This window comes from Tinamus guttatus, unplaced genomic scaffold, assembly GCF_059628265.1.
Source record: "Tinamus guttatus ecotype Peru unplaced genomic scaffold, ASM5962826v1 Tinamus_guttatus_pri_ptg000492l, whole genome shotgun sequence".
NCBI lineage: Eukaryota > Metazoa > Chordata > Aves > Tinamiformes > Tinamidae > Tinamus > Tinamus guttatus.
In genome coordinates this window covers 2,126,525-2,145,405 of record NW_028289026.1, presented here as the reverse complement: position 1 = coordinate 2,145,405, position 18,881 = coordinate 2,126,525, and the positions used below count along the sequence as shown (strand labels likewise).

General features: G+C 42.8%; 1 protein-coding gene across 1 annotated transcript in view; it reads left to right on the top strand.

The window, feature by feature from the left end:
* The window catches only part of SNTB1 (syntrophin beta 1), a 100,157-nt gene that overhangs the window by 40,782 nt on the left and 40,494 nt on the right, over positions 1–18,881 (top strand). The window contains exon 2 of the mRNA XM_088533288.1: positions 13,616–13,832. Within this exon, the coding sequence (XP_088389414.1) occupies positions 13,616–13,832 (217 nt within the window). The remainder of the gene's footprint in view (positions 1–13,615; positions 13,833–18,881) is intronic.

The window sequence follows — 18,881 nt, the reverse complement described above, 5'->3', positions numbered from 1 at the left end:
TTTGCCAGTGAGACAAAATTTCTGTAAGCAGTAGTAGATCAGTAGAATTTCCAGCATTGCATGGATTAGTGTCATTCCCATAGCTCGACACACAGCTCCTGGGACACCTCTCCTCAGTGCCGTGTTTTCCCTTGCTGCATGGGAAGCAGCTGCACAAGGTGCAGAGCTCCCCGGAGGCTACTCCCCAAGCACCTGCATTACTGGCTTTGGGAAGAACAAGGGAGGCAAAAATGCCTTGCTACATAACAGCCAGGACATGGTAAATGCTGGGGAGAAGTAGGTATGTCTGAGATACATTCATACTATATATTAGTATATATATTTGTATATTGGCTTGTATATATTTAATTGGTCTGCTATTAAATCAGGCTTTCTGGTCATTGATCTTTGTGAAGTTCTTTCTCCGATTTGGAACAGGAGAATAGGCAGGATCTGGCAAAAAATACATTGGAGAAGGAGGGATGTTGTGCCCAGGAGTCTCACTCGGCCCTTCAGTGGCTGAGGCAGCCAGTGCAATGTAAGTTGTGTGAAGAAAAGTCCCAAGGAAATTGAGGTGACCTAAAACCGCTGTATGCGCTGGCAGCTACTTCTGGTCTTCATTGATCTGTCCTGTTTTCTAGTTATTAGGCTTCTACACTCTAATCCATGCTGCATTTCATAAAACAGTTACAAAATAATCCTTGGTTAGACAAAGAGCACACACAGCACTCCAGTACTCTTGGCACCTATTTTCTGACAGCTAATGTCGCATTATTTACCCACAGAGGGAAAAGTTTCTGGCAGTTCCTGCGGATCAAATGAGGTGTAAATGCCACAAGTGTTCTTCTGGCAGCAGCCAGCTTAAAATCCTCTCCCATCGCCAAATCTTCTTTTCTTAAATACGAGAGCCAGCCCGGCTGACTGGTCTCAGAGTTCCTCAGAAATTTTACTTTGGGCTGTCCATCCACCACCAGCTTTATTTTAGCCTCTTATTGCCTCTGTGATGGGGAACACAGAGAAATGGTTTTACAAGGTTGGAGATGAGGGCTTCCAGAGCATAGTATAAATATTGAATTGTTTTTCCATTTCTGACATTTGCTGAAATCTAGAGTTTCAAAGTTGTCCTTTAAAACCTGGAGCACCAATTTGCTATGGCAAGAAGCCCAAAGGTCAGCTTATTTATGTGAGTGATCTCTTTGGAGATGCATTGATAATACCCTGATGGCCTTTGGTGTGTGAGATGAGAGAAGAGTCAACTCTGAGTTTGGGGACACAGACATTTAAACCATGCTGTTGTTTATGTTGATCTTCCTCGGTCCTGTATGAGTGAAGTCCAACTTTTTTTTTCACTTGGCTCCAAAGCATTAGGGCTATTTCTGAGTGGGCTGGGATTCAACTGCTATTCCTGCAGGTGTTAATGCTCACTTCTCATTCTTTCCCCATTTATAGCATTTTGACATCTTCAGATTTAACCATTGGGCCTGATCTAATTCCCATTGAAGATGAACCTGCTGACTTTGCAGACATCATAAGTGATCCTTGGATCATAAGCTCTTTGAGGCCGAACTTACGTTCTTGAGGTTTCTTCTTGCTGTGCCCATCTGTGCTGCTAGAAGAAATTAAAGAACGGTATCATCCGATCGTGCTGTCTGCAAGCAGAAAGAACTCTGCCCTTGAACTGAACTAAACAAACTGCCTCGAGCAGACAGTTATCTCCCCAAGCCTCTGTAAAAGCATATTGGGTCTGGAAGGGAAAGCGACCCTCCTTGGCTCCTCTTTGGAAAGGTGCTCCCACCGTGGAGCCTAAGGAAAACAATTTGCTAATTGGAAACGTGCACACACCATCCTTTGCCTTGCCAGCTTATTTACCTTTGTAAAGGTTTCTTCTCAGGTTTTATTGGACAGATACATTAGAACACGCCACGTGGCTGGGTGCTCCCCTTCTCTTGGGATGACCTTGCACCAGACACAGCTCTATATGAATCAAATGCAGAATTAAAGCAAGGGTTCCAGGACTTACCCACATGAGAATGCTGCAGTAGTTTTAGTCCTGATGGATTCCTCTGTGGAAAAGGGAGATAATAACAAAGTGAAAATTCTTACCACTGGTTAATCACAGATGCTTCCTAGCAACTGGATAGCCCTGCTTGTTTTTTCCTTTCCTTCCTCATGGTTTTCTAGTGCTTTTTTTATAAAACAAAACAAAACACCTGCTCCAGCTCCCTCTGTTGCAGGAGAATACAATACAACTGTAACAACAGTGGGAGATACGCGTGTGATTTTGAACTCTGGCTTTTCTGCCTGCTTATTTCCTTGTCACATCCCAATTGTCCCCTCACTCGCTCTTGCTGTCGGAGCTGCCGGCCCGAGCGCCCTCTCGGGGGTGTCTGCCCAGGTTGCCAGGCCCTGCCACTCTGCTGAGCTTGGTAGCGGTGACAGTAGTGCCAATGGCAAAGGAGGTTGCAATACAAACAGGTCCGCGGCCTTATCACTGCTTCACCGGGAAGTTTTCTCCAGGGTGATTGGGAATCCGTGTGCGCTGCATTGCAGCCCTTGGGGGCTGTGCCGGGGCTTGGCTGGTTTCTCCTCCAGCCTCTGCTCCGGGCTGGAGCTGACCAAGAGGGACTTGGCAGGGAAGCAGCAGGCTGCAAAAAACAATAGGGTGTCCTGTTCTAACCTGGTTTTGACCTGACGTGGAGCACTACGAGTTAGTGCTGGGGACAGGGAGGAAACCGGCAGTGATTTGCCAAGCTCGGCAGCTGCCGTGAGCAACCTGTGTTGATCCTGCCCTGGGAAAGGTGGAGGGAATGTCCTGGCATGAGCACCCCCGTGGTGCCAGGCAAGTCTCCGTAACACAGCCCGAAAGAAGCAGGGAATTAATTTGCCCTTAAATTGAAGATTAATGCGATTTTTTCCAGGACAGAAAACATTGCCTGTTTTCTGGAAGGATAAAGTGTCCACTGAAACGGGATTATATTTACATTATTATTGCAGGGCCATCTGTGAAATAAGCTTTCTGTACTACAGTAAAGAGCCATGACCCCTCACAGAGTTATCTTTTAAGCTGGATGCTAAACCCGCAGGAGCTTATGGCTTAAAACTAATAGGGATTTAACTTCTCACTGAAAGGAATTTGAAGCCTAACCCTATTTAGCTGCTCTTTGCACTCATTGATTAAATGCCCAGTCCACTGTAAAAAACCTAATGGAATCAAAACTGTACGAATTTTCCATCTAACAAAGTGAATGCCAGGGGACACTCTGCAAGTTTTAAACCAAACTCTTCTTCTTTCCTAATAAAAGAACACAAAAAAAGAACTTTCCCAGTAAAAGAACAAAATAATAGAAATGCCAATTCAAGATAATATTTTGTTTGTGGAGAAAAAAAAAGGGAAAAATAAAGAGTGAAAAGATTTTTCAGCCCAAACTATTCCACAAAGCCCTTTCTTGGAAAACCTTATAGTGTTTCTATAGCAAACTCTTTTATTTGTCATGAGCTTTTCACTGTTTTCCTAGTTTCCTACATCCACTAATTCATCTCTGAAACACAGACATGAATGTATATATGTGTGTGTGTGTACATATATATATATACTTATAACACTTTGGTGTTCTGGATATGGCCATTGGTGTCTTCTGTTGGAATGACTGTGAAGCAGTGGATTCCCAAAAGGAAGGATGTCTTTCTCTGGATATCCCAGATATGCTTGGATATATCCAGATATATCTGGATATACTGCTGAAGTGAGGGAGAGTTCATAGGTGAACTAGTGCCCTGAGTCTGATCGCCATGAAAGCCCTTAGTGTTGTCCCAGTGAACAATGAAGAAGAACTTTGAAACTGTGGAAGTGATTGCAGCTCTGTCTACAAAATAAATCCTGGGAACCTTTGAAGCTCTTCAAGGAGTGGAAATTAAGTTTAGTGTTGAGAACGCTGCCGCTGACTTACTGCATGACTTTGAGGAAGGCATTTTAACTTGTCTGTGTCAGTTTAGCCATCTGTAAAACAGGTGTAATCATACACAGCATAATAAGTTCCCTCAGTGAGTGCCATTTTCAGTCTATCCTGTACTACTTAATGATTTGTGTGACTGCTGAAATAACAGCCTGCTCTAAAACCGTAATGCCCTTATGTATTTTTCACATAATCACTAGCGGTTGAAGTATTTGTTCTGACACTTGAGATTACTCATGTAAATAGAAAAATTATAGCATACTGGCAATGCTAGGCACCTTGAATTTCATCTGAATGTGTGGGTGATTGGAGAGGGATCTATAAATACTGCGAGAGAGGGGAAACAGCAAGTACAAGCAGTGCATGAGAAATTCTGGATTGACTTACTCTTCAGGTTTCAATAAAAGATTTTCAAACATTTAAGAGCATTTTGGATGTGAGACTTGGACTTACAAATCGGAGCAGTGCAGTAGTCCATTGAAGAAACACTATTTTTTGGTTCATTACTCCGTTTTATATGAAACCAAATTTTATGTTGAACTTTCAGTGAAGTTGCGAAGACTTTGGCAATGCAATCCTAATTTATTCAACAGAAAACCTTTCTTTTTTACATACTTATGAAGTACTCTGCCTTGGAGACAGGCAGAGGCTTCAGTTTGTTTATCAATGAGAGACTCACAGGACCCACAATGATTTTTCTCAAAATGTGACCTGCTTTTTCCCCATGTTCAGCTCCCAGATTGCTTGTTTCAGATGTCTTCTTCCATTAGCAAAGATTTGCCTAGTTCTAATTGCGAAGTTCATAATGTCACAAGCCAGGTGGTAAATGAGCAATGCCACATTTTACATAAAGTGTCAGTTATTTAGCTACTGTCTGCAGGGCTTGACAGTTGTCTTTTTAAATTATTAGTTTATCAGGTATGGCACACTTGTGCAATGGAGCTGCAGATAAGCAATCTGGTTTTGGTGTGCAAGCTCTTCTTTACAGAGTCAGTGTTTCCTTCTCTATAAACATCTCCTTTTTAACCAAATATCATGTGGGATTTATGGAATATTTACAAGGGAAAATTACTTTTTCAGATTATGAAAAAAATAGATAGCTATGTATTTATTTAGGGGAAATAACAAATGACAGAAGACAGATGAGTGACGTATGGAACCTGACCACTAGAATTTATACATTTATTGTTAATGGCGTTTTGTAAAATGGAATTGAATGGATCCAGTGTATTGAAAAAGAATCTGTAAACTTTAAAATAAATGTAGTCTCTCGAAGGATCAGGAGTGAAACTGTAACATTCAGTTAGGTGGTATGAGCAATGAAAGTTATAATGGAAACTATTGAGCAACTTTAACTGTATAGAGTTTGTCTTCCATTTATTATGATTTTGTCAGCCTAAAATATTCTATACCAGATGACTGGCAACCAGTGACTGCTTTAGATCACTCTTACAGCTCAAGCAGCAGAAAGCATTTAGTATTTAAAGTTCTGAATCAAGTCAGTCACCCAACTTTGTGACTCGCGATACTGAACATTGGGTTTGTTTAGTTTCCAGGAGGCTGTTTTGAATACAAACATTACGAAAATTCCCCCACCCCCAGCACTGAAACCTTATTTGTGAAACCTTATTTCCTTATTAAGTTTTCGGGCCATCTGATAAAGACTCTAGTAGGTTGTGTGTTTTGTTCACACTTCGTGTATATGGATTACATAAATAACAGTGGCTTGGTGAGGAATGAAAATGAGTTTATTTTTCCTAGGTTTTGCAGTTGACAAAATTAATGTGTTGCATAAAAAAATAAAGCAAACATTTAATAGTTCATTCCCTGGAAATATTTGCACTCTGGGAAACTCAGAGAGAGTCAAAGAAATGTTTACTAAAGGCGAACATCAGGCTGAGGGAATCAGTGGCTGAATCAACCCACATCATAGGCAAAGCCTCAGGAAAGAGAACAGGAAAAACGGCTCTGAAGGCTCCTCCTTGAGCGTCAAAGCAGAGGCAAGGGGTGGCCAGGGAGTGTCATCTGCAGCTCCATGAGTGCTGGGAAACACCGAGAAGGGAGAGGTCCCTGGTGCCCTTGGCGAGCAGAAGGCATCCATAGGGGCTTCAGGGAGGACTTCCCCCTGCAGCTGCTTCCGCAGCTTCTCCGTTTCTCACACATCTTTGGCGGTGACTTATGGGCCTCATGGGCCTCCTTGGGACCTGCTGTGAGTGACATGGTACGACTGCTCCCTTTTCCCTATTGCAGTTACTCAAACCAGCAAGTTTCACAGACTGCACCCTGCTTCCTGATGGCCTTTTTCCCCATCCCATAAGTCTTGGCATCACCATGTCCAGCCTGTTTGCTTGTTCCTTCTCTGTGCTGATGCAAAGAGAGAGGCAAAGTACCTTCTGCGTGTCTTTTCATGCTGCAACTTTCCAGAGGAAATGAGGATGCCACTTGGGCTATTTATCATAGACAACGTTAGCCTAGGCTAGCTGGGAAGTGTCTCCATGTCCAGAGTGTAGTAGTGGTGACACTCACCACTACTTACCAACCACCCCAGCTTTGATAAAAGCAGCTTTTGAAAGGAATATGGTGAAAGAGCCTCCATAATTTTTGCGAAGTAGTTACTGATCTTTTCCACCCTGCCTGCTTGTAGCCCACTGAAGACGTGACCCTGGTTGCTTTCGAGGAGTCTTTTTGGCACCATTTGCCTTTTAAAACAAATTATGTTCTGATGTTTTAAAACATCAGAAAATAGAAAATTCTTCTTTGTCTCACTACCGTGTTGGAAATGAGCAAAGCATACATGGGATTTGTATTCTCACAAGGTGTTTATTTTAACTAATTTGTATCATGCCCCTGTGGTGAGGATCTTACGCTCTTGGCAGATCAAGGGGTTTACAATGTCAAATCCCTCTAAGCACAGGGAGAAACCAGATGATGCTACTAGATGCTATTTATTTGAATATACGAACAGATGTTTCTATAGAAAATTGCACAGAATCTCTCACAAACAGTATTGCTGTCTCTGTTTTTTTTTGTTTATGCCCACATTAAAGCTGCTGAAAGGTTCGTACAACACAACTTCACAGAAGATCTGGTTCATGTTCTCTTTTCCTCAAGTATTTGCTCTCCTCATGCTTAGTTTTGATGCTGGCACCTGTAGTTGGATGGATTGTCATTTCATTTTATATGTGTCCTCACTATCATGAGTGCAGTTGCAGGAATTTAGTGAAGGACTGATCCCTCATGTGAAAACCACGAGGCAAACACTGGTGTCACGATACTCTAATGTCACGATACTGGTACCAAAGTTCCCCAGCTCTGCATCGCAGTTCACTGACAAGAGTGCAACCACCCGCGCTGACAGTGGCATCGTTTGGGCCCAGTTTGTACAGTTTTGGCAAGGCTTTTCCTTTCAGCTATAACTGGCTCTGGGGCATTTTGCTTTTGTGCCTTACTGAAACTGCTGCGTTGCACATTTTGTATTTTAACGTTTCACTGAGCAAAATGACACAACCGTGTTAAATGGGTGCCTTGCTTGGCTCATGTGCTCTCCGGAAGCCCACAAACCCACGCAGTGATTAATGCTACGTTTTGCTGCTGTCCTTTTTTCTCTTTCTACAGTATCATTTCATCAGCTGTTAAATGACCTGTTAACTTGGACTGTAGCAAGTGTTACCTCAACTTCAGAGATGCTTGTTGTCACTTGCCTCCTCCTTTCACTGCAGGAAGATATCTGCATGGAGCATGAGCCTCTCTCCTGTGCTTCTGACACGCTGGGCAGCTGGACAATATTCCAACCCATCAAGAGCAGCACCAGTATGGAAACATTTTTAAGAAAATATGCCTTGCTGCCTGCAATAAACTTGCAGACTTCTGAGTGCACTGGCTTCAGCACAGGAGACTCAGTGCCCTGAACAAGCTCTTGAAGATGCGTGAGCTGCTCACATTCAGTTCCATGGGCTTGAGTGGCTCCAAAGGCTGATCCCTTCCAGGGTGAATAAGTATTAAGTATGGGGGAGGACATGATTTGTCCCTCTCCTCTGCTTCTTTGGAGGCAGGCATCATTAATGTTAACGCATCCTTGGAATATCGTCCTAACGGGCTTCCAGGTGATGCTTCTCTTGTAGTTGCCATTGGGAGCCCTCTCTGCTTGCTTAGGAGAGAACAGATGTGTCTGGTCTCTGCCTTTCCCCTGCAGAGGCCAAGTCCTTGGTGCATGTTGTTCCTTTCACTTTCATATTGTCAACCTACACTTCCCGTCCTCATTCCTATAGCAATGAAAGAGCTTTGCTTTAGAGCACTGGCTTGGCTTCAGCAGCCCTTCTTTCCCCTCCTAGGAAACAGTTTTGAATTTGTCAGGAGAATCCCAGATTTTTCATAGACGTGTCTGGCCAAAAACTGCATCAAGTTGGTCTAGAGTATTGCTCTCATTAAAAACCTGCTTCTTTTTTCTTCCCCTCTTTTTCTCTTTTTTAAAAAAAGAAAAGAAAAAACAAAGTCATCTGTGAGCAGTAACAAAGGATCCATTGTGGGGAGCTGGGACTTGGCAGAACCCCGTATAAATGAAGTGCTTTTTTGGAAGCTCCGCTGCCTGTCTTGCAGATCAAAAAATAAATGTGAAGTATTGCAATGCGTATCAGTGGATTAATTCATTTGACGGCCGCTTCCGCTCTTCTGGCCTCTGTGGGGACGGGAGCTCCAGAGATTGGAATTTTAATTGCTTGTCCACAGTTTCTAATTTGTGGTGTGCCAGAAGGGCATGGATCATTAATTAGCCCTGAATATAAAGATCTCTGGAGCTGAGCTATAGCATCGAATGGATGACTTTCGGCAACCCTCGACTAAAATTTCAGTCTGTCTGTAAATTGAGTAAAATAATGAAACCGTTTTGAATTTTTTTTCAGTCTGTGCCAGTTGAATTCTGTGTTCTTGGAATATTTCCTGGTGGTCTTTAAGAATTTAATAACTTCACAAACTATATAGATATATATATATGCACACACACACATACATATATATGCACAGTATTTATAAACTCTTTGCTATGTATTGTACACACTCATATATATACATGTATCTCTCTATAAAAGTATGGATATTCTGTAGGCATTTGTATACTTGCCTAAAGAACAGGAAAGAGTATTTTTTCATTATTCAGAGTTATCATGCAGTGTCATGCCTTATTTCTTTTTATTAGATAGTTTGAGATTTTAATCTATTAGGCTGGTTCACTAGCAATTAAAAATATATAAGAACAGTGCTCCCTATAGCTGCTTTCTTTTTCAGTCACTGCCTGGATTTGTATTACTGTATTCAAGAGGTAACTCTACATACTGAGAGAAATGATCTGAAAACAGAATATTATCAACATTGTTACTTTAATGTCCAATAGCGTGTTATATTTTTTTCTGGTATTATAACTTGATGATGGAATTGAATCGTGTAACTTCAGTTAACATTGCTGCATTTGAGATTCTTGGATAGTGCTGTATAGAATAGAAATATGCATATAATCTATCATGTCTTTTTTTTTAATTAGTTCTCAATTAGAAGGATTAAGAACTCGATGTGGACAGGTTACAGAAAGTCAAATTGCTGCATGTAGTAAAGTTCCTGCTGCTTTGGTATAAAGCAGAGTGTTCGGCAGTGTTTGTATCCAGCATCTAGAGGTAAAGGAAAACACTGCTGATAAATCTTGTGGATCATCTGAACAGTGTGCGTCTTCAGCTAGATGCACAAACCAGGCTTTAATTATGGTCATACAACTGCAACCATTGACTGGGCCAAATGGAAAATATTGGTCTGAAATTTGAATAATATAAAGAGAATTATATAGTTGGGTCAAGTTCTGCCACCTGTTCCGTCTACATTCGTACATTTACATGCGTTCATTTGGAGCTTCATTAAAAAATGAAACACATTTGACTGCGCCAGAGCCTTCAAATCTGTTTCGTAAAACTGAACAGAATCAGTACCTAATCTAGACAGCTATGCCAGTGTTTAGTGGAAAATAGGGAGTATTTAGTAGACATCGACTGAAATTCAATTTCTCTCACACAGAAAACAAACTCAGTTTACTTTTTAACAGTCCTGCAGAACTCCTACAGAATTCTGTAGTGAGGATGGCTTTCAGCTGTGTGTTTTACCCATACATTAGTGGGCTTTTATAAGTCTCTGGGTCTGAGTCTTCATTCCCCATGAGAACTTAGTGGAAAATAGATGTCTGGGAGATCAGGTGTTGGCAAGTGTTTTCATAGGACTTTTTTCCTCAAGGTAGTTTTCTTAGCCTTTGCTGAGTTGCGAATTTGAATTGTGGACAGAAGGTAATGTTTCTGCTCTCCTCTCCTGATGATAGTGTGTCCTCCTTTCACTGAAATAGTGCAGCTGCCTGTCATGAATTTGCCAGTGCTCTGCCTGGAAACTTTGCTTCTTGGCGTATGGAAAGGAAGCTTCTTTCTATCTCCATGCCTTGGGAATTAAATTAACATGATGTGTTCCCACTTCATGCTTAGATTTAGAGCCAGACTTTTTTACTTCAGCTTCCTTCCTCCCTTCTCCCTTCTCTCTTTTTCTTAATTTAGAGTTGCTCAGGTTGAGTGCATATAGCTGCAGCTGAAGAAGGATGAGAACCGCCCATATAAAGTGGCTACAGGATTGGACCTTGCTTAAGCATCATCTCTGAAACAGAGTTCCAAAGCCTGTCGGATTATTTTTTCACTGGCTAATTGATAATCCCTGATTTAAAAAAAAAAAAAAACTGATTGTTATCAGGCCAGATTTCTGCAGCTTTGGCTGTCATCCCATTTCAACTAATGACAAAAGCATATTAGAGCAGTGGAAGTAAGAAGCGTTTCACCACATCTGTATCTGTTCAATGTCTGTGTTTCCCAAATGCTGAGAAAGTACAACCAAACCGAGATGCCTGCTGTTACAAAACAAGTCCACATGACATTGACAGAGACATTGTTCATTCAAAAGTCCACAAATTAATTCCCTCTGAAAATCAGTTCATTTATACAGTGTCCAGATATGAGCACTGGATTCAAGACTTAGGTGCCAAAGGGTTAGGATAATGGGACCCAGGTAGATATCTGCCAAAAAAAAAAAAAGCATAAAATTAAAACCTTTTGTCTTTCTAGTCTCCAGAATCTTATTCGAATCTCATGACAGCAGTTTTCTGAGCAGTAAAAATAAATGAGTTTTAATTACCTAGAATAATATGGGACCAAGAAGTCAAAGCAGAACAAATGAGTAGGACAGGATTTCTGATACAAACCCTCCTCATTTTCAGAGAAGGATATTCTAGAAAGTAGGTAAACACAGAAGTCTTTATAACTTTATACCTGAAGGGAGCAGATTTTAAAAAGGGGGTCAGGGAGAGTGGGAAGAGCAAAAGCAGGATGTTTTAGAAAAAAAAATATGGCAATAGATACCCATAAAGCCTGGGATCTTTCGTTATGCACAGATATCTCTCTTAGTAAGGCTGATAAGTACATTGAAAATAATGCTGAAATCACCAACCTTATTTTTTGACAAAAACACTGTTCTTGTTCTTTATTCCCTCAAATGCTTCCATTGCTTTTTCTGTATCTTTTCAAAAAAAAAAATCAGTCTACTTTCTCTAATTTTAGTTCCTTCACCACTCTCCCGTTTCATTAGAGCAGAGTGAATTTTATCCATCTTCTTGTTATTAGTTTATTCCCAGACTCTTCAGCACGACAGACACAATGATCTGCACTATTTGCTCAAAATTGTCTCTCAGCGTTTGAACAGCTTCCCCAAATAGCTTCACAGCACTACTGCCCTTTTGGTTCATGTTGCAGCTTCTCAAGTCATGCCAAGCATTAGCCAGCCAGCGAGGCCTGCCCTGTCAAACTGCAGAGACCGCATCTGTAAATTAGATATATGTGTTTAACTAGCACGCTGAAATGGGAGACCTGTTCTTGATGGGTCTGAGTTGGCTTCTTGGAGGAGGATGAATCTGTGACTGGTAAAGTTGGCCCAGCAGGGGAAAATCCATCAGTGCCTGGTGCACCATAGCGAAAGGCTGGGCTGCAGCATGCAAGCTAAAGCCGAGCGTTGATCAAGTGCCACGTCAAATGGACTGAGGGAATGTATTCTGAGGGTTTCTAGGCTCATGAGTGACTCGAACTCAGTTTTATTTACCCAAGAGAGGGTCAATATATGACTCAATCTTTGTTTGCTGCACATCTCTATGGACAAGCAGATCCGGTAGAAGAGCTGCCTCCAGCAAGCTGAAATACGCCTAGAGATGAGTGGCAGCACCCTGGCGAGTGCAGACACAGCGAGACCTGGTTTCACAGCACCAGGGTGGTCATTGGAACATTTTAAGGGGACAGTAGTTTTACTGTTACTATCACTTGATTGAATGTCCCCCTAAAAGGCTTCCTATACCTCCTCCATCTCTCAAGTTGTACATATGTTCCTGGATAGCTTTTTACAGCCTTTTGAGAAGAGGTCAAATGCCTCTCCTGGCCTTACCCTTGTGTAGCTTATACGTTCTTATTTCTCCTGTTCTGCTGTTTTCTCCTGCTTTGCTCATTGCACCATGTTGAGATAGGCTAGTATCTAGATTTAGGTCTTATATGTTTGTGCAGCCTCCAATGCTGTGATGCTGGACAAATAAAATAATAAAGTGTGCCAACACTTATGACCTGGATGAAGGCACAGAGTGCTCCCTCAGCAAGTTTGCTGATGACACGAAACTGGGAGGAGTAGCCGATACCCCAGAGGGCTGGGCTGCCATCCAGAGGGACCTGGACAGACTGGACAACTGGGCGGTGAAAAACCTCATGAAATTCAACAAGGCCAAGTGCAAGGTCCTGCACCTGGGGAGGAATAACCCCAGACACCAGTACAGGCTGGGAACCGACCTTCTGGAGAGCAGCTCTGCAGAGAAAGACCTGGGTGTCATGGTGGATGATAAGTTGACCATGAGGCAGCAGTGTGCCCTCGTGGCCAAGAAGGCCAATGGGATCCTGGGCTGCATTAAGAAGAGCATCTCTAGCAGGTCGAGGGAGGTGATCCTGCCCCTCTACTCAGCCCTGGTGAGGCCGCATCTGGAGTATTGTGTCCAGTTCTGGGCTCCACAGTATGAGAGGGATGTGGAGCTGCTGGAGAGAGTCCAGCGCAGGGCTACAAGGATGATCAGGGGCCTGGAACATCTGCCCTATGAGGAGAGGCTGAGGGAGCTGGGCCTGTTCAGCCTGGAGAAGAGAAGGCTGAGAGGGGATCTAATCAGTGTATATAAATACCTCAAGGGAGGGAGTGCAGAGGATGGTCATGGTCTCTTTTCAGTGGTGGCCACTGATAGGACTAGAGGAAATGGCCGGAAACTGAAACATCAAAAATTCCATAGGAACTTAAGGAAAAATTTCTTAACAGTGAGGGTGACAGAGCACTGGAACAGGCTGCCCAGAGAGGTTGTGGAGTCTCCTTCTCTGGAGATCTTCAAAACCCGCTTGGATGCAGTCCTGTGCCACGTGCTCTAGGTGTCCCTGCGTATGCAGGGGGGTTGGACTAGATGATCTCTAGAGGTCCCTTCCAACCCTAAGCATTCTATGATTCTATGATTCTATGAACACTTGGTACGCATTCAAAGAACTCACACTGCGTGTAACTGTTGAATATCTGCTTATTTATTGCTCTTCTTTTTTTTTTTTTCATAGTGAAATATATGAGGGAAGCAACACCCTATGTGAAGAAAGGCTCCCCTGTTTCAGAAATCGGATGGGAGACGCCTCCCCCAGAGTCTCCTCGCTTGGGCTGTGCATCTTCTGACCCGCTGTCACAGCTTTCACTCTCCATCCACAGAGACAGAAAAACCATCCCGCTCAAGATGTGCTATGTGACGCGCAACATGACGCTGTCAGACCCCGAGAACAGGTGAGCAGGGGCTTGTCGTGCCTCAGAACGGGGTTTTGCCTTTGCTCTGGGTTGCTGTTGGTCTTTCCTGCACTGCGATTGAGGAGCAGCTGATCAAGGGACCAGCTGGGACACGTGGCTTCTTCAGAGCCACCAGGCACTGGGGTTAGCGCCCAGCTCCCTGGCAGGGATGTGTGAATTCCCGATGGGAGCTGAGACGTGTGAATTCCCGATGGGAGCTGGGGTGTCGCTGCTGTCAGTGTGGGTGCTGAGCCCCTGGCCCTGCGTCAGGCTGTGGTGCGAGCCAAGGCCCAGGCTCTGCCTCGGGGACCCGTGGGATTGGCTCCATCTCAGGCTCTTCAGCTTTGCTCACACAGCTTCCACCTGAGATCTCAAGGTGTTCTACAGTCGTTTCACAGCACTCCATGGAGGTAGCGGCAGGAATACAGACTTGTCAGTTTTAGGCAGTGCCAGAAAAATTCTTTAGGGCAGTAATCCAGCTACACTCATAGAGACTACTCTACTAGAGCTACACTCATAGAGATTATTTTCACACTGGTTGAATGGCTAGTTTTGCATTTAAAACCAAACAAATTGTACACATAATTGATTACATCTTCCAGACTGATGTAATCTAATCCCATTAAATTTCAATTTCTTTTTATTGTTATTTTAGGAATGGCCTGTTTTGTCCATTCAGTTCTGGGTATTGAAGTCAAGAATGCGAGAGAAGTTCCACTTAAAAGATGTGAATAGGGAATTTCTGTGACTTCCTGTCTTTTTTTCCTAATGCTAAATATAGGATGAAGTTACTAGCTCTTATTTATAACATACGTGGAACAGCTGCAACACTCCAGCACACTCACTGATCCCTGCTGCAACAGCTGCCACCAAAAAGGGGACCAGTGAGGCTGGAAGCTCATGCTGATTCTTCCAGCCAAATAATGGCCTTTTTGTTCTTCCCCAGTGTGCTGGCTTATCAGGAGACTGTTTGGAATGGCTTTGATTCTCAGCACTTATATAGGCATGACTAAAAGTTACATTTTCATTTGCAGATGATTTAGGGAGATAGATTCCCCTGTATTCTCTTTTGCTGCAGTTCAGAAACCTTATCAGTAGATGTATAATGTTCTTCCTGTATTTGTCTCACCACCTTCTTAAAGTTTTTTTTTTCCCTGCAGTGCCACCATTTTTTTTCAGTGTTACTTTCCTTCCTTTAGTGTTACTTTGCTTTCCTTCCTTTATTTTCAACTCATCGAGTAGCCTCTACTAGAGGCAGCAATAGCTGGCCATTAGGAAAGAGCAGTTGGAAAACCCCATTTAGTACTAGCAGTTTCTTTTCTAAGTGCCCTTGCAAGTTTAATTTGAGATGTTAATTGATACAGGCCATTTTTTCTGCACATGCATATGCAATATAAAATGCTGGGGGTTGACAGCTGTGCTGCTAGCCTTACAGTTTGTGGTTCTCTCTGAGTGTTTCTAAAAAAAGCCCAACACACAAGCTGCCTGCAGTGAATCACCAGAATGTAACAATATTTTACGCTTGTAAACTTTAGTTTTCTAGAATTTTTCCCTTCTTTTCTTGGCTGTATCACAGCTGTCATTTTCTTTCCCTTTCCTGGTCCTTGTCCAAGGGACAAACTCTTGCTGCTCATGATGGAGTGAAGCTTCTCAAGCACTGTACAACTGTGCATGCTCCTAGGTGTCACTAGGAAGTGCTGCGTGGGAAGGTCCTATTGCTTATTATCATGATTTTCATTTCGCACTGCTGTCATTTCCTGTGGAAAAAGTGACTTGTGATTTTTACTATAGTCCAGCACAATGTAGTATACAGCCTAAGGTGGATTTTTCCACCCAAGCATGCAGTTCTTCACCATCGTGCTGGCTGCAGTGTAACATCCTGTGGATTTGTGTCTTTACTGACTTATCGTTGTTCAATGGCTCTGAATACTGGGCTTAGTCCTTCCCACTGGGAATAGTATTACAATGCAATATCCTCCCCCACTGACATGCATCCCAGGATAGTAATCTGAGCCCACCAAAATAACTGGATCCTTGTTCACAGCAGAGCCCAGACCATGTCCTTACATGCTATGACACTTCTGTTTGGTAACCCAGTGACCTGATACACATAGATCTTATAACTGATGGGGCTGCTTTGCCGGAGCATTTCAGAAGAGCACCGCTGGCCAAGTGCCAAGGCTTGTGCTGGCCATAAAATGGCTTCTTATCTATATTGGAATGGATTTTCAGAGATGGCTAAGGCCATAGAAAAGACATACAAAGCATGAGTCTCAGTGCAGGAGTTTTTCCAGCACAGGTTAAGGGCTGGGATGTGTTCTGGCAGCTTTAGCGGACCAGGCGGCACCGCTTTGAGCATAAGGAAATATGTTAAAGGACCCCGAAGGAAACGTCTGCTTTTGACACTGATTGATCTCCAGTTCTTAGAAACCTGGGGTGAGATGTGGATATTGCAGGCGTGGAGGAAGTTGTACGCCTGGTTTTATTACAAGGTAGCCCTGCATCAGATTTCTGCTTCTCCTTAAAGACTGGGCTGAGTTATGAGAGTCACAGGTGTGTGTCTATCCTCAGGTAGTCCAGAAAGCAGATTATTGCAGAAGAGGAATCAAGCTGGGTGTTTTTTGTGCCTGTGCTTCTCAGATGGCTCCTCCATCTCACATGCCTAGATGTTCGTTCTTAAAGATACACAGGCTTGTTTCACAAGGAACAGTGGCACAAGTAGAGATTTAAGAAGCTTTATGGTACCAAAGAGAAAATCCTGTGTAATACAAAGCAATGCCAAGTCTGAGGGTATAGGATTTTTTTTTTTAATAGTACCAACATGGCAACAAGAAAAAAGATGGCAGAGCATTTTAGCAGCATCTGTCTGCGTCAGGCTCATCTAGATGCAGGAGCCACTGTTATATTTTAGGCTGGGATAAACTAGGTTAAAGTAATTACCACTTCCATGTGTTGTTTGCCTTCATTTCCATTGACAAGTGTCCTTCCTCGTGGCAGCATTAAAGGTTAATGTCAACCTCAAAGGGAGGGCTCCCCTCTCAGCAGAGGGACAAGGGAGAAGGCGTACAGTTGTTAATACAAATAAACAGTAAATGTGACTACAGTGCAACAAGCTTTTCATCAGCTTCTGCTGATGATATTAAGGAATGGGAGAGAAAAAAAGAGAATTGGTCCCTAAGGTGAACTTTATTCTGTTTGTACTTTTCAAGGCTTGGGACATGGTATAAAAGTATTTCTGTGCTCAGTATACAAGGTGTGACATTTACTGTAGGAAGTGAGTCCATGCTGTACGGATTGAAGACTTTGGAATTCGCCCTAAAATCCTGCTTGCAGCTCCCTCAGCTCAACCTGGGAAGTTGGGTTGAGCTGATCGCTTCCTGATGGCAGAAGTTCAAAGCAGTGTGATCCTGAAGAGGAGCTTCTGCAGGGGCTGAAATCTTAGGGAATAAGGTATTCTTTTGTCATACCCACCGCAGGATTTGGCCCTCTGACGGGGAAAAGTTGCTTTGACTTTTAGGCTGGGAGGAATGAGCTAAGGATCATTTCACAGTCGCGATTCCAGCTACCCACAACGCAGCAAGTCTGGGAGGATTGAGGGGCCTAACAGAATTACACCATGGGAGTTCAGAGTAGCAGACAAGGAAGTTTTCTTGTGTGTTTTCTGTTTGAGGATTGAATAGAGAAGTATAATCAAAAGATAAAATTCAACTAGTATGTTTTAAAAATGGTGCTGGAATTGGATTCCCCAGATTCCCTGGAGTGCCTTCATCCTGGGCACTCATGACCGAGCACTTTCTAGGATTACAGGGACATGTGAGTCAGGTTGTTATCTGATTCCTTTGATGCAGCTACAGATTTTGCTATTACTTGCTTTGATTAAAGCAAGTTTTTGTGAAGCATTGATTCAATGAAAGGTGTATTTGCAAGACTTGCTGCAGAAATGTCACTTCACTCAACCAATTTCTTTTGCGCATTCCTTCTGAATTTTTTTTTAAACTTTATTTGCTTGCATTTTGAATTATAGCTGGCATGATATGAATGAGAAAGTTACATAAACTCAAAAAAGAAATCCCTGTTTGTTTCTGAAATGAACTTCAAAATCTTAAACATAAAACAAATTCTGGTGAATTAGGATATATTTGCTTTTGTCGCAGTACGGAATGAAAACAGATGTTGAAGCTTCCTTTAGAATTAAAGCTTAGTTTCAACCAGCTTTACTATGACATAGGAAAAACCAGTCAGCATCAAAATGTTTGAGTCATGAATGCAAGTTCCTGACATGAGAAGCCATCAGAAGAGTGGGAAAGTGGGATAAAAAGGTATAAACATTTTCAAGTGGAAGACAGGTGGCACTAGTATAGAAGAGAACAGTCCAAAAATGGACTGGTGGAATGTTTCTCTAGTGTATTTTTAGCTGTGAGGCTAATTCGTTGTTTATATACATGGTATCTCGAATGTGAGTAGAAATTCCATGCCTTTTTAACAAAACTCTGTGAAAGATGAGTGCCTGTAGTTTGACACCCACCACTCCTCTCCGGTTCTCAGCTTCACTGTTGTTCCAAAGCACAACTCTTTTTCTTTAGAAGGATTACAGGAAGGAATTAAAAGATGGAAGGCTTTTAGCTTCTGCAGTTCTTCAGGATCATGCACGTACAGTTTTGGGGCAACCAAGTGGGTAGGAAAGGAAGCCAGGAGAGCAGGATTAGGCTGAGCAGGACTGTCCAGACATCTTGTTCGTCAACATTTGGGTGGACCCTGCCCCTTTCCTGCTTCATAACCATGACCTGTCTCTGATGTTGCCACGCGAGTGCAGCCACTGCTGTGCAAAATGAATTCTCTTCAAAGAGCGGTGAGGTTTAAGTGTGCATCTTTGCAGCCCAGGTTCTTTTTCTGCCTATAGAGAGTTGGTGTACTGCCTCATAGACCTTGTGTTGAACTCATGGAGGGCCAGGTGGTGCCAGGAGGAATGGCCATGTTCCAGTGTGCAAATTCTGGCTGTTCTTGTTCCCATTTATCTTATTTTGCTTTGTGCAAAAGCAAAACCTCCCT